Genomic DNA, 15,898 nt, shown 5'->3' with positions numbered 1-15,898 from the left:
AAATCTAAACAAAAAAAGGTAGTGTACAAAATATAAATCTGTCCAGGATTCACTTCGATATAAAAAAATTAATATCCTCGGAAAATATATATATGTACACGCAGACTTTCGTTTGTCCTATGCTGGATAGCGGGAAACTTAACAGCACATTTGCGACAAAAAACTACGATATACCTCTCTCACTGGGTAACTGATATAAACTTTTCATTTCCCATTTCCAACCCCTCGTCCTCGATCTATCTATCACAAATAGAGAGCAGAGACAACGCACATTGTCGATCGTCGATCCATCAATCTCCATTCACGTTCTTTCCCTCTCTCCTTGATCCTCCTTTCATTGGAGAAATCTTTTATCATCGCGTTTGGCAGTAAAATATATATATATATACATATATATATAATACATATATATATATTTATCAAAAATGTCCTCACGCGTAAACGCTTATAAAAGATATAAAATATCTTACGCGTCCTCAAAAAAATGCTATTTAAATACTAGATGATTCTCATCATCATCCGATATTAAAGTATAACAGCGATGAGACTTGTTTCTTTAATAAAGCGTCAAAACTAAACTCCACACCTTTCACTGAATTTTTTTTTCCTTTTTTATTATCTTTATCAAAGACAGAACTAAACGAACTTACTCGTTCACTCTTCCATTTCATTCTACTTTGTGCGAGGAAAAATAAAAAAGAAATATAATGTTTGATATTGTCAGAGATTCTTGGTCAAGATTAACGCATCAAACGAACAAACCACAGGCGCTGCTCTGTGTCTTCTTTATTGTCCCCTTTTAACAAAAATGAGAACGTTCGAAACTTTCGTAACAAGACGAACAAAAATGCGAAACGTTTAAAAATTCCATCGTATTCTTTGCGCCACGATGCGAAACGTCCTGCGTATGTTAAAGTGTATGAAAACATTTTCATATTTATATCTTACGAACTCATGTGTGTACATCACACGAACGCCGAGTAACACCGAGTAATTAAAACTCGGGAAATCGAACTTCAAATCAGCGGTATTTACAACCCCGTTTCCTGCGGTTTCACCGAAAGTCTTATTTCAAATTTTAATACAAGGAACCTTGAATCGGTCGCGGATCGTGTTGCACCACTGAAACGCGATATTTCCACGAAATACCACAATTTCTGAGTCACTTTAACTCTCAACCTCGGATGCAACAGCATTCATTAAAATAGACGATCGAAAATCGATTTTTTTCTCTAATAACACGCGTGCCCTCGTATATCAATCTTTCTGATTCTAGGATATATTTTTCTCTTTGTTCAAATAGCTCTGATACTTCTAATTCTAGGTACTCAGTTGATTTCCGATCACAGAAAACGATCTAAAGCGTAACAGAATAATTCATACGAGTATACACGACGGCAGTTTACAACAGAAAAGGTGATCTGCCGCTACAGAATGAAACTCTGTTGTAAAATACAAATATTTGTCTTCAGAGAGCTACGTGGGAAACTAGATCTTTGCGCTGTCGACAAGGACAAATCGAGTCTGTGAATCTCAGTACCATTTCAACACAGTAAATCGTAAGAACAATCTCGCAACGAATACTTGCGACTGACTTAATAAGAAGCGCTAATTTTAATCGACAGATTTTTATCGAGAATCCCTATTTACTTAAACAGATATATGTATATATAACTATCTGTGGCTATAAGGCGACACGACCTATGTCAGATATTCAGAAAATTCGAGCTAAGGCCTTAATTGTGAGATCTAGAATACAAAGTTTAAATATCTCTTCAGAAAGAAGGAAGGGCATTAAAAGAACTTTCTTACTTAAAAATAAGGGCTCGAGAAGACACAAGTACCTAAGACAGTATTAAAGTTGAAAAGTTCAAACACCAAAATCCGAGAAACCTGCGACTTAAGTATTTTTGCCTTACAGCCACAGATACATCAGTTCGACATACTTTTTGGTCCTATTCGCCGATACTACGTGAAACATTTATCGTAACCGGCCTGCGAACAAGTATATAACATCTCTATGCATAATGACGTAGGCGTAACGACAGGCCTATCATAACTGAGTATCATAACTTCATCTCCCACAGCACGATATGAGCATCGTTGCTGTTGGGATCTTTGAACGTGTAACCAGACTTTGCACCCTTCTCAGGAACCGATTGCGAATTCAGTTGCCTCCAATTAATGTAACCACGGCCACCCATCAGCGTCAGAACAGTTCGTTTCGGTTGTTCCACCTGCTGTAGGCTTTTGTTTATCTTTTTCCCATTAGGCTTCAGATTGTTAGACGGTGGAATCGTCTCTGGAGTCGATTGCACGATGCTACTATTGGCAGTCGTGCTGTCGTATGGACCGTTTCGACTAGCAGTGCTGCTGTTGCGAGACAGCTTCCCAGTCTTCAATGAAAGATTCTCCTCTGAGCCAGAAGACGTATACAGAGAACTGGCGTGAGAATCAACTGACCAGTTGGACAGGTCCAGGGACCTAGGTCTGGTGATCTTCATCTTTAGCCTACGGTCTAAGGTACTAACTTTATTTGGTATGGCCGCCAGCTCTGGATCACTTCTCCTTAGTGATTCGTAGATTGGATCGATGCCAGAGCTGTTCTCATTCTCGTAGTCTTTTACGTACATTAATTCTCCATACAGGCCGTAAACGTCACAATTTTCTCCAGAACTCTGTGATCCTGACATAGAACTAGACAGAAATCCTCCGCCAGAGCCAAGACCTCTTGGTAGCGTCTTCGAGCCCCTGTACTCGTACTCTTTACTTCGTTTCCGTCTTAGCATAACTGGACTACTTGCCAACTGTTGCTTCAGTTTCACGATGCTATTCGACATGGAGGAGTCCAGACTAGCTCTGTCCCTGCTGTTTCTACTGCTTTCAGTTTCTTTAGATCTCAACTGCACACTGTCATCATCATTGATCTCTTCAGTCGCGCAGTTTATCGTGTTCTTTGGGTTCTGGATGGCCAATAAGAACGTGATAGGTCCAAAATGCGCGTGGTAAGAGATGTTAACCCTGCCACTGATTATGGGCACTCCTTCGAGTCTTGGAAGAGGAATAGTCAGGCTGATCCCTACGTTAGTGCCGACCCAGAGAAGTCCTTTACACGCTAGCAATGCTGTCACTGTAACAGTCATCTGATTATTGTTCAAACTGTCGCCACAGGAATTCGAGCTATTGTTCGATCTGGTCACTCTGAGTACGTTGGACGCTATGTTAATGTCCTGCAAGTGTTTAAACGTTTCTGTGTGGTATAGACAGACGGTGCTAGAGTTCTTTAGAGCGACCCAGAGGCCGACTCCAGAGTGGGCCATGAGCTTCACGCTGCCGACGTGCTCGTGCTGCGCGCTGAAGCTCTTCGTGATATCACCTGTTACTCCGTTAAGTACCCAAACCTTTTTGCCGCAGGCAGCGTAGACAGAGGCGTTGATTGGCATCAGACAGGACACTGGCTCGCTACCTAAGGCTATTACGAAGGGATCTCTGAGGTTCCAAGTGCCGTCCACTTGTCGTCTGAAGAGAAGAAGCAGACCGATGCCTAATGCGACGAAAACGTTGTCGCAGTGGTATTTGATTTGTATCACTGGGCCTGACACGGAATAGTTGCCTAGTTCCTCTTGTTTCTCGGGTTCAGAGGCGGCATAGATGATGATTTTACGAGAGTCGGTACCCATCCAAACGAGATCGCCTGCTAGTGTAAGTGGATCGGTAGAGGCACCCTTCACGAATTCTATAGCACCCACTCTGGTTTCTACCAAGTCGAACGCTGTGATCTGCTTCAGAGAAGTCGCGGAAGCTGTTGTGGACTGACCGAATACTGTCACATGACTGGATATACCGTCTCCTGTGCAAATCCATAAGTAACTTTGACTCCTGCCGCGACGCCTGGTGGGACGAGGATTTTGTGTTGTATAGTAACAACCGCAACGCACCTAAGAAGGATTTTTATTAGATTTTTTTTTTTAAGGAAAGGGGAGAGTGAGAGAATCGCTAATATTAAGTATCTTACTTCTGTCTGATGTTGCGAATGATACACCTGTTGCGAGCTAACGAACAGTGGCATCTTCGTAGATGGTCTCTGCTCTTGTTCAGGTACTTCCCAGGAAGGAGAATTATTTGGATCGAGTGCCAACTGCGCTAACCTGAGCTCAGTTATCCAGTCTTTTTTCACCAAAGGGTTTTCAGTTTGGAACGTGTACATCTGGCCTTGCTTCGTTACTAATTGCAAACAGCAACTATCTGCCCAAACCATATCCTCATCCTTTTGTTGTATGGAAAGTTGTATGGACTGAAGGATTTGTTTGGTCTTTTCGAGTGTCATACCCTATTAATTTAAATGTACGACTTTTATATATGCCATTTTTTAATTGATTTTATTTTGTAAATAAACGTCTTCGTACCTCGTATTTACCCTTTAGCTGCGCAACTAAATCACTTATCCTAGACATAACTTCGTAATCGTGCATAAGATCATTCATTTCTACACAAAGACTATCTGCACCCACTTGTCCGCATTCCCCGCTTTTGTCAGACTTTAAACTCCCACCTTTGTTTAGACCAGCGGTCAATAAACGACTTAACGTTGGTGATGTACTTGTATCCTGAATCTAAAACGATACGTTATATATTTCATAACCACTTTTTAATTTAACGATTAAATAATAAATTCATTTTACATACCTCTATGTCTGACACAGGATATGTCCACTTTAAAGTTAGTCTTTCACTTCCGCTGAAATCCTCCGCGGATCTTGGAGTCACAGAGACACACACTACGAGATCATTTAACAACAGTAACCTTCGTCTTTTCGATTTTGTTATCATACCATTTTGATTAAATTCCTGTAAAAGTTGATTAATTATATACATTGTGCATACATGAAATCTTATTTTCCTGAATATCGCTAGAAATTAGCACTCACCAATTGCGTAACGTTATCTTCTCTTATGAGATACCTAGATGAAGAGGAGAGAGGGCGATGAGACAATTTTCCAGAAACATGCCGTAACATCTCTTTAAACGCCTGGAACTGTTCCGCCTCCCGCTTCCTCTCGTTCAACATTTCCGCTAAGCTCTCTAATTGGGTCAACGCTAATTGTAACGACATTCGATCGTGGTGTCCTTGGGGCGTATGTTTTAATAAGTCCTAATAAAAGTTTATCGTCATTCCAGCAGAACCATCGACGAATGAGATTAAACAGAAGCTCTCACTTACTTGCAAGAATAATATAAACTGTGGAAACCTCTGGACAGGTTTCACCATCAACCCGAAAAAGGATAATCTGTCGTGGGCGCTAATTTGTTTAACCTGAAGCAGAATTAACAGGATAAAGTAATTCACAGAGCAGATCTACAGTAATTGGATGGAAATGAGTAGTAGCCTGCGGATTTTTATCGATTTTGCAATTTTTTACACGCTTCCAATTTTAAAAAATGCATAAAAATTCATTTAAAAGTAGATAAAATTAATGAGACACTCGTACCTTGAAAAAATCAGCGAGTGCAGTCTTTCTTTTCGATTCCTGTTTAGCTAAATCCATAGCTACTGAAAAATTATTTATAAATCCACTATAAATGTCAAGAACGATTGCTTTGCTGAAACTCGCTACAAACACGTCTCCTAATTTTTCGTCTTTGTCCCAGGAACGCACGCATTCCGCTAATGCGATTCTGAACAACGTATGGCATTGCAGTATCTCGGGCAATCTATGAAACAACGTTGCTATTTTTGCCTGACTTAATATAGGCGGCGAGGATTCCTCCAAAGGTTTCTTATAATCCTGAAACGGAGTAGGTATTTTTAACGAAAACTAAAATTCCCCGAAACGAGGCGGTGAATACGCGCTTGTCCCTTTCGAGAGTTCAAGGAGGTGAGTACGTACGTTCACTAGCCTCTGTAACGTCGACACGTAACTGTTTTCCGAATGTACTATAGCAGCTACTATGTGTCGACGCTTCAACTGCTGAGGAGTTAAATTCGGAGGTGTCGGGGGAAGAGCGGGCGGAGTTTGCCTGCGTTGCTGCATGCACTGGAACTGCACCATTGCACTGTTCTCCTCTTCGACCTGAAATCAATGCCTCTTCATTAGAACTATACATTATGAATAATATCCACGGAGCTACAAACTCTCAAAAAACGTAATTAATTTTATACAGAGACAAGGCCCACAGAATTAGTGTTAAATATTTCCCCTGGCAGTAGACATAATCAAAGGAGCTGCCCATGCAAAAATAAGTTGAATATCTCCACGTGACCCTCAGCTAATCCAGGGTCAGACAAATGAATTTAGTCGCAGGAGGATAGCGACAGCCGAAGGTTCTATATCCCGGCCTGAAATAAATCTACAGTCTCCGTTAACCTTGGCTCAGAAAGGTGACCAAGGGAAAATAATTACTTCGCAAAGTTGCGGCATTTGTGGTGCCTTGATCGGGCTCGTGAGGGACACAGTGTCCGAGGAATCCACGTCGTACTGTTGCGTGGATCCTCTTCGGATGCTGAACCATCTCGACAGCCTTCCATGGTTCCCAGGCGAGTCCAGGGGGTCGGCATTGTTCACTCGCATGTTCTGCGACCTCCATTTGTCGCAGAGCGTCCTCGCCTTGTGCAACGTGTTCCTCAATTGGCAATTGCTTCTACAACGAACCAGCGGCATCGTGTCTCGGTTAATTCACGCAGGCCATAGGAGGGACAAGACGTTACCTGTACGCTGTATCTTGAGACGCTTACTTAATACTGATATTACTCTTCTCGCTCTCGTCGTCCGAGGAGAGGTCATGATCCGACGCCGAGCACCAGGAGTCCTCGCTTCTGGCCGACTGCGTCGAGGTGTTGGACCTGGTCGCCTCCAAAGATGGGTGGTGCTGTCTGTGCGTTTGGCCGACGGTTTCCATTTTCGTCGGGCCTACGTCATCCCATGATCTGCACCTTGAACGTGGTTCATCTGTAACCGAGAGATAAACGATGTTTTCAAAGTAATTTCGCCGGAGGAGAATAATGAGAGAGATTCTTTCACACGCTTCTGAGGTGGTTCCTTCTACTTCGGCTGGTTGAACTTAAGTAGAAGGTGTATTGTCTTCTGTAGTCGATATAATATTGGGTGGCTGATAGGAGGGAATCTTGTTTAAGAGGTGGGAGTATGTAGTGGGGGAAAATAGAAGACTGTGGGCGTGGCCAATAAAGTGGTGGGGGTAGCTGTTAGGAGACCTTGAGCAGTCAATTGATTTTACTCCAACTATAGTTACATATCAAAAGCTTTATTCCAGTACCACGTATCTGACAAAACAGGAATTTTACAGAATGTCAGAAAAATGATTGTTTCAACGTATCTGTATGTTTTATATAGTTATCTAATTGGGTATTGAAATGTGGAGCTTAATTAAGTAGATCCCACTAATAATGCTAGAATAACACGACAAAAAGTTGCTCTTAACCGAGACTTTGATATTAGAGAAGCAACAGTATTGCGAATCCAATGTAAACTGGTACAAGTTTCGTAACATCAGCGTTCACACTAAACAACCTCCCTGAGATCGACTCATTACCATACGCCTTAAGACGACTATATTTTTGTTAAACGTGTGACGACAGTTTCTATTTATACAACGTGTGTCAAACAGTTCAAGACTCGATCGCCCTTTTTCTTTTCTCTTGTTCTTTCACCTATCCTCTGTTCCTTTTTTCGAAAGTTAATAGATTCATTGCTAAAATTCATGTTCCGAAATAAGGCTCGCCTAGTTTCTGTAGTATCGCTTTCATCTTCCTCACAAATTCAGAAATGATCAATTGGCGGTCTTCGAAATCGTTTCGCAACATTGGCGTCTCTCGAAGCGAGCGACCGTCATCGTGCAATCGATTTCGCAATAGGCGCTTCCTACTTGCTATTTCCTTCACGCGTTCGCATAATAATCTTGCCTGTTCTCACAGAAATTTCACTGATCTATTGATCATAATCTTCATTTAAATCTCGCGGGCTTTTGAAACACCTAAGTATCACATTTTTCAAGCTGTACACAAGTTTTGAATTTTTAAATTTTTAAATTTTTAAACTTTTAAATTTTTAAATTTTCCAACTTTTGAACTTTTGAATTTTTGAATCTAAAAAACCGTTATATGGATCGTTAGTAATAACATGATTAAAAAATATTGACTTGTTTTGTGTCTGATCTCACCGACTCAATTGATAAAAGAAGGGGCATAGCCTTGGACAATTCAGGATTACTGACCTCTAAAAAAAGAAGAATAATACTCGTCCCATTACCGGTTCGAATCGAGCTAAGTTCAAAGGCAACGCGGAGTACTTAATGACGCACCCTGTATAGAGGATTGCAAGGGAGGCGGGGGCTCAGTTCGTTCATTCTGAATGTCGTTTATGAGGTTTGCGTGGTTCTGCGTCCGCCCGCGTCTGTCGCGCGGCAAATCGTTCCGAGTTAAACACTTGGTTGGTTCCCACGTTTGGGAGACAAACGCAGACAATGGTCAACGTTTACTTATTCCTACCACGATCAGCCAATTGCACGAGAGGCTTATATTTAAATAAAATATACATTGTAATAAGACAGCAAATTTGATTCAAAATAAAAATAAAAAATAACACTTCGAAACTGATATGGCAGGAAAATTTGTCGAACTAATTATCACGAATATTCTCTAAGCAGACCTCTGATGTCGAGTTAAAGAGTTAGAGAGTAGCTTAAGTATTGATAGAAATTTATATTATCGCGAACTACGATTGACCGAGCTTTGACATAGTTACGCCTGAGTTATTTCTCAGAAACAAGTTGATTTCGGAAGTGATTATTTTCTGGCGTGCAACCAGCGTCAAGCACTGTAAGATCACCGATGATCTCATTTGATCGACCTTTGGATGACTGCACAGCAAGAAGTTTTCTATGAAAATTGTATTCACACTAGAGTTCATCGATACACTATTTTGATTTTGATTTAAGAATAGTGGACCTTTGGAATCACTGACCCTGCGTAACGTAATATGTACTACTTCTTTAAGTACTTAATAACAATATATTTCAAGTGAAATCTATCGACTCCAGTACCGAAGTGTCAGGAATTAAGAATTAAAGAAAAGTGACTGCTCTGAAACCCACGAGACCAAGTATGACGCACAAACGTGTAAAGTGGAAAAATGGGGAGTCGCGTTAGCGTCGAATCTGTCTGAGATCGCTGTAAACACGCGTGAAAACGTTCACGCGTCGTTTATAAATGTGGGAAAGGAGCGTGCGAGCCGTGTTGGACAGATAGTCACCCTGGACGTTAACACTTGGGTAACTTGAGCATGCCACGCACGCCGGAAGCACCAATAAAACCGACTACGCATGCAACCTGCCACTTCCGCACGGGGGACACTCGTTATCGCCACGATATCGTTGATTACGAGAGAAAGGACAGTAAGTTGAAGTACAAGGGACATCAACATCTTAAATAACTTTGAGAAATACTCTCGTAAATAGATCTCTAATTATAAAGTAAAACAGCCTAAGTCGCAATCAAATTTGTTTGTCCACGAAACGATAGACATTTGTATAATAATTGTAGCAGAAAATGATGAAAATTTGAAATAAATCAGTGGAGATCTGATACGTATTCAATGATTAATACCCCTAACCTAAAAGATATAGGTAGGTATCATTACAAATAATAGAAGGGAGAAATCTGGAAGGTGCAATGCCCACAGGTCGAGATGAAGATTAGGAAAGCAACTACGATACCACATGTACATTTGTATTATGCAAATGCAACAGTTCTCAATGAGGATGTTGCAGGTTTAACGTTTAACGACTGACACGCGGTGACTGTCGGAAGTTAAAGTTTAAAGTTCTTCTGTGACTTATGAGAAAGAATTCATTAGGCTATCTTTTCCACTTGATTCGTCAGAAATAGTTACAAAAATTCGTGGGAGAATTCGCGAAATAAAATTTTCGAATTCTAATTTTTATTTTACAAATTTCCTGTAGGTCGAAAACTTGAAAACACTGACAAAATCCTGCACACCTACCTCACTTCAGAGTCCTTCTGAATCTTATCTTCTTACAAATCCGAGAAAAAAGTTTAGGTTATGTATCATTTTGAACGAGTACACTACACATTCACTCGGTATGACTGAAATGTTTTCTTTTTTACCATTATATTCTAGGAACCTTGGATCTCTATCTTAATGGAATTAACCACTAGGACATTCGTCACGCTGCGTTCTGCGCATTATATAATACACAGCGCGTAATCTTTCCGAGCGTGTTGCATCGTCGAACATCTGAAGCTATCAACCTGACATGAATATTGCAGTAGATCGAACTCGATTTCCCAACGGGGAGGATCTTTACCAAGATCGCAGGTGATTCGAGGAAAAACATGTGCTATGTCATGTTTAAGGTTATCCTAGACCGTTTTAATCGTTTTCCCGCGCGTATCACGATAAAACGGATCGAAGTTATTTTACGTGCTCGATAAAGGCGTCCTCGAGCTAATCTATCCATGGTAATGCGCGAAACATGTTTTAAACGCATCGTTCGATATCCCCGAAAAGAAAAGTCTGTTGACATTTAACGCAAGGTCGATCGGCGTCGAATCTGTTACTGAGCAACGGTGAGATTCCAAAGGATGCCACTTATCGCCGGTCACGATCGCGACGTGAGTCATTTTTCCCTACATGGCGCAGACGAGGATAAGCAAAGTTACTTCGTTGTTTCCGGCGGAGTGTTTGACTTCTGCTTTTTCTTATTATCAGTGAAATAAAGTTCTTAAATAAACAAGTACTAAAAAATGAATATTACAAATTTCTTCCCTCTTACTGAAAAAAAATAAGTGTAATCAAATTTTCTTTATATTCAGGCCAATAGATATCCTGCCTTCCCTCAGTTTTTAGGTTATGTATATTAGCCGAGTTCGCACGATCGATCAATGGAGTAATTGTATTCTTCACGCGCGTCGCATTACGATCTGCATTCAGAATACGGATTTCTTTATTGCATGCTTGGAAAAAATAAATGGAGGATGCAGCTGTATTCACAGCAGCATCGATAAGCCATTCCGTCGCCCCAGGGGTTAGTATCTCGTGTTTACACCGATAGAGAATTCCTCTTTTTCAAGCTTCTGTGGAGGTGGTCGTGAGATTCAGCAACAGTTGCAAATATTTCGCGATAATGACACAAAAAAAGGGAAAATTAGATAAATTTTAATGATCTGACATCCTAATACATAGAAAATCTAGAATGCCAAAGAAATCATGTTACATAGTCCAGCTTGAATTATTTTAGGAAGATTAAAACATTCAAGGAATAAAAATATCACAGGTGAAAAGAACGCTATCTTCCTATCCTTTCCTCTCGCAAACCGGAAGTCGTCACGAACGAGACACAACGTATTCAGAATGTACACTGAACACGTCAGTTTGGCCTCGAGACTGATTCGCTTCTAGAACTCGAGTATCTCGCGAGAACAATGTTGAAAATAAGAATCGAACGCAGTAAACAAAGATTCCCTTGTTTCTAAGAATCTCTGTAATCGGTTCACGATTTCGAAAGAAATTCTTTTGAAATTCAATTACCTAACCTCTTAATACTCACACCCGGAACTTTCGTATTTCGTGAACTACTAGGAATACAAAAATTGCTGTACTTTGGGCGATGAATTCGAAAAAAAGTCTGAATTTCAAAGGGTAACCCGGTCAAGTAAATCTCGGTCATTAATCTCCTTAATTGTTACGAATAAATACAGGTTACCGAATTCGTTGAAATTTTTGCGCGTTCCCTCGTTTTCCTTGAGATCTCCTTGGCTCCTACACGTCCTCCCTCGAGATTGAAACATCTCAGCGATAATTCAATCCCGCGGAGCCTTGGTAGACCAACGATAAGATCGCCACGAAAACGTAAGTTCTCGTCGCGGTTTATCTCGGCCCTCTCGCGAGAACGTTTATCGAAGTTGCAGAGGAACAATGCATCCGATGCTCTTTGAACGGGGCTTCGAGGAATGAAAAAACGAGGAGTCGTAGATCCCCGGGACTTAAAAGGATAAATCATCCGCTGCCACCGTCAGCCATCGACGGACTTGGCGGTCATTACTGTCTTCAGAGATAAGCACGACCGGTCCCGGGACACCCCCTTCTGCTCTTCTTGCATTTTACTCGCGCGCAGGAAGTCGATTATCGCGCCACTATGCATCGCGCGCGCGGTGATCAAGAAAATCATGTCCAATAATGCGTGGACCGACCGCTAGGGTGTCTTTAAAACGTGCTCAATCTTATTTATGACCGTCAATAAATTTCCCCTGTGCGCTAGGAACATTTTATATATGTACTGGGATTACGACTGAACAGAGCATAATTCATGAAAATTACAAGGAACTCGTTTCAGTTATGAAATAAGTTGATGCGAGGTTAGTCACCGATATTACTGGACACCCTATAAATTTGCGATATACTAGGGAACATGAGGACTTCGATAAGACCATAAAGATTGAAGTACTGATACAATGTTCCAAGAATTGTTAATGAAATGCAGATAAAATTTGAGTTGTCATGCAGTACTATGATCCTTCCTGCTAGGTAGAAGTGACTGGAATAACCGATTTGTCTATTAAAGCACCCTTCATTATACGATTCCGAAATTTCAAGCTCTCTGACGGACCCAATCCTTTCCACATAATATTCTTTACTAAGCAAACAGGGAACAGTTCGATGGTACTCGATCACCGAGGGCCACCGTGCCAGAGGACTCGTTTCCTCGATTCACCGACCACTCGAATTATTTTCTTTTCCCTTCTGCGTCGTGTCGCAACACAGACTTTCACGAAGGGAAATACATTGGAAACATATCGTCGCGTCCACCCACGCCAGCCACGCATGAGTGAACGGAGAAGAGCACAAGCATATCTCGATCGGGCACGTGTACGCGGAGGAGCACCACGTGAACCCCCAGGACGAGGAAATATTTTTGAACTGCTTCGGGGGAAATTCCCATGGAATGCAAAAGAAACTCATGACTGACTGCACACCCGTCGGATTATTCATCGCTAAGTACGCGGGGCAAAGTGATCTTGAGGCTGTCGTCTGAAGGACCCAGAACCTCTACAAAAGAGCAAACCGCTTCTCGTAACAAGAGGGCTCGTAATCTCGAGGCATAGCATTTGAAAATTTTAAACGGGACGGAAAGATTTTCTCTAAATTCTACTTACGTTAAATTTACCGAATCGTTTGCTCATATAGTGAACTAAGAATCTATGGAGAGTTTTGATTTCTAGAGAAGTAGAACACGTGACTGTGATTGCTATATCTAGGTAACCCAGAGATCCACCTGTCCTGTATCGATTCTGTTGTTTCCAGGCAGCGAGTTTCATTCTGGGGAATTGAGATCGAATAAATATAACTGTCCGATTTATTATGACACAGGTATAAAGAATATTCCTCCCTCGTTTTTTTCCACCTCCCTCGACTGCCCACTCGTACCCTTTTCACTAGCAAATACAAGGGGAAACGAGAATGTCCAATACTGTTCACAATTCCACATCGTTGGAGCGCGAATGTTATAAAACGCAACAAGACAGGTTATCGTAGGGACATGTATGTTCTTTAAATATAGAGCTAGTATTTTTTCTATATTAAATGAAGAGGTGTTCGTTATTAAAAAATATGTAAAACTAACGCAAGTAAATTTGCTCTTTTTCAGAAAGATTTATTAAATATTTTCATCAACGTTGAAAATGTTTTTTAATAGATGATAAATCATTCACGCAAATTTCTAAAAAGAACCAAAAGTGACTAATTCTACCCACTGCATCTAATTCTAAAGATTCACGTTAGAAGTGATTCCTCTAAACGCCTACTCATACGTACACTTCTCATCGTTTTCAAGAACACCGAATTCATGCATTGCTGTCTTGATATAAACTCAGTGATATAAGTAAGACTTACAATCTAACTCGCAACTATGGTCACTTTGTTAGGAAAGGCACAAATAATTGCAATTAGAAATAACTATGGAGGTTCCAGAGAAAAAACTTTACGACTTCCCTCGAGAGTCGTAACCCACAGATTCAGAACCCAGTTTCTTGTTCCAAATGATTTTATAGCGAGAAAAGCTGTACTACAAGCATACTCATACTAACCACTTGAACGTTGCTCCACATTACGTATGAAGTGCCTCAAAGGAAGACTTCGCGAATTGCTCCCAAACAATAGGACAACTAAAGACACCACTGCTTCTTATTCTCAATATTCAAATCACACTTGAGGATTCACAGTCACACTATTAGAGGTACAGTGTCTCCTCGATATAGACTCACAATTCACCGAGATGTTTATAATGAGAGATACAAACGTTGACGTTTCTCAGGCCAACCCATCTTCATGACAGTTCACTCTGGTTTAATCTCAAATCAAAGATGTGGCTGACGGTACTCGTAAGTGAAACTCGTTCACTTTTTTAATCATTCAACACATTAACTACCATGTCACTAATACATAGGTGACAATTTTGACATCATTACAGCATGACCAAAAAGTTACAGAAAAACACTGTACAATAAATGCAAAAATGAATGATAAATAAATTTCTTTTGAAGTTGAAGTCACTACCAAGGCAATACAATTTTTAGTAAATTTACCTTGACAAGGAGGAAATGCTATACAATTCTCGACAATACACTTGACCACTAAAACTACACAACCGCGGTTCGCCAACGACTGACACGCACCTGTTGACTTCGGATCGAGTGGATCCCGAGTGTAAACACAGATAGGAAGGGACGCGACCGTCGAGCTGGAGCACACGATCGATACTATTCGTTCGCGGGCCGCGTCGCTCATTCTCTGTACCACTCGGCCCACGCGTCTTCTGCCGCGGAAGGGAGCCAGAGGGACGAGGAGTTTGTCTCGCGCGATGCACGCGATAGCGCGGGCGCATGCGTTTTACGTGACCCCCACCACGACAAGCATAAGTACCTTCTAGCGTTTTGACGGCACCCTGCGCGCTGTGTACCTTCCGTTGTCGCAACAGCGGGGTGGAAATGGATCTGTAACGACAGTGTTCTGTGAGGGGTGAGGGGAGCTACCCTCTAATCTGCTTACCGCTCTCTAGAACCCTCCTGTTGCGTCTGAGGCGATGTTTTGGCATTTTGGAGGGTCAGTGCTTGGAAGATTAATGGAAATAATTTCAGATATTGAAATAATATAGCATTTTGATTCATTATTATTGTACCTGAATATTACATAGAAACAATGCTACCAGGGTCTGTTTTATACTTTAATTTATACGGTATAATGAGATCGCAATCTGTGCTAACATGGCATACATTTCTAGTAAGCTTAATCTTGTATTTGAATCTGTCCATATTTAAAATGTAATCGAACAACGATATTTTCAACTGGGGCTCAAAATGGGGCACCGCGTGAAATGTGTTACGCAGCGTAAAGCGATCTTTAGTATCAAAGTTATGAAATCGCGGCTATCAGTATCCTGCCGCCGTTTATCTTCGCGTGTGTACACGACGGGACACGTATTCGCGCAGATTCGTATCGGTCCGAGTGTGTGTAATTTACACGACTTAGTTGTTAATGGCACATCGAGGCAATATGGTCCCAGCTACGTATTATCACATGCGCTCCTGGCCTATTTATTAATCCTACGCGTAGACATTACGCGTTGGATGAAATACGCGCGAATTATCGCGCGAGATATTTCTCTGCATATGCGTACTCGACTTTTTTTTCTAGCATCGTAATTCATAAGAACGGAATTCAGCGGGACAGAGGCGTCGACTAATTCTCCGCGAGGATAATTTAAACGCTGAGAGGAGAAAAAAGTGTATCGAATACCGTTCGCCTTTTCTTATTTTCGACAGCGTATAAAATAACTCGCGAACATGTATCATTGTCACCGTTCGCG

At 41.2% G+C, this 15,898-nt stretch overlaps 1 protein-coding gene across 6 annotated transcripts in view; it reads right to left on the bottom strand.

Annotated features, from left to right (window-relative positions):
• Positions 1–766: 766 nt before the first annotated feature.
• LOC143188177 (rho guanine nucleotide exchange factor 10) overlaps positions 767–15,898 on the bottom strand; it is a 39,539-nt gene continuing 24,407 nt past the window's right edge. For 3 of the 6 annotated variants that reach the window (XM_076392262.1, XM_076392263.1, XM_076392264.1), the window contains 10 exons: positions 6,735–6,948; positions 6,403–6,640; positions 5,890–6,072; positions 5,491–5,787; positions 5,223–5,315; positions 4,929–5,153; positions 4,687–4,848; positions 4,407–4,613; positions 4,016–4,330; positions 767–3,938 (listed from right to left, as the gene is read on the bottom strand). In XM_076392262.1, coding sequence (XP_076248377.1) covers positions 2,067–3,938; positions 4,016–4,330; positions 4,407–4,613; positions 4,687–4,848; positions 4,929–5,153; positions 5,223–5,315; positions 5,491–5,787; positions 5,890–6,072; positions 6,403–6,640; positions 6,735–6,948 — 3,806 coding nt within the window. In that variant the 3' untranslated portion in view covers positions 767–2,066. Of the gene's footprint in view, positions 3,939–4,015; positions 4,331–4,406; positions 4,614–4,686; positions 4,849–4,928; positions 5,154–5,222; positions 5,316–5,490; positions 5,788–5,889; positions 6,073–6,402; positions 6,641–6,734; positions 6,949–14,120; positions 14,738–15,898 lie in introns of those variants that run through there. The other 3 variants (XM_076392266.1, XM_076392265.1, XM_076392268.1) reach the window with 3 other exon arrangements.

This window comes from Calliopsis andreniformis, chromosome 2, assembly GCF_051401765.1.
Source record: "Calliopsis andreniformis isolate RMS-2024a chromosome 2, iyCalAndr_principal, whole genome shotgun sequence".
Taxonomy (NCBI): Eukaryota; Metazoa; Arthropoda; class Insecta; order Hymenoptera; family Andrenidae; genus Calliopsis; species Calliopsis andreniformis.
This window is presented reverse-complemented; position numbering and strand designations above follow the sequence as displayed.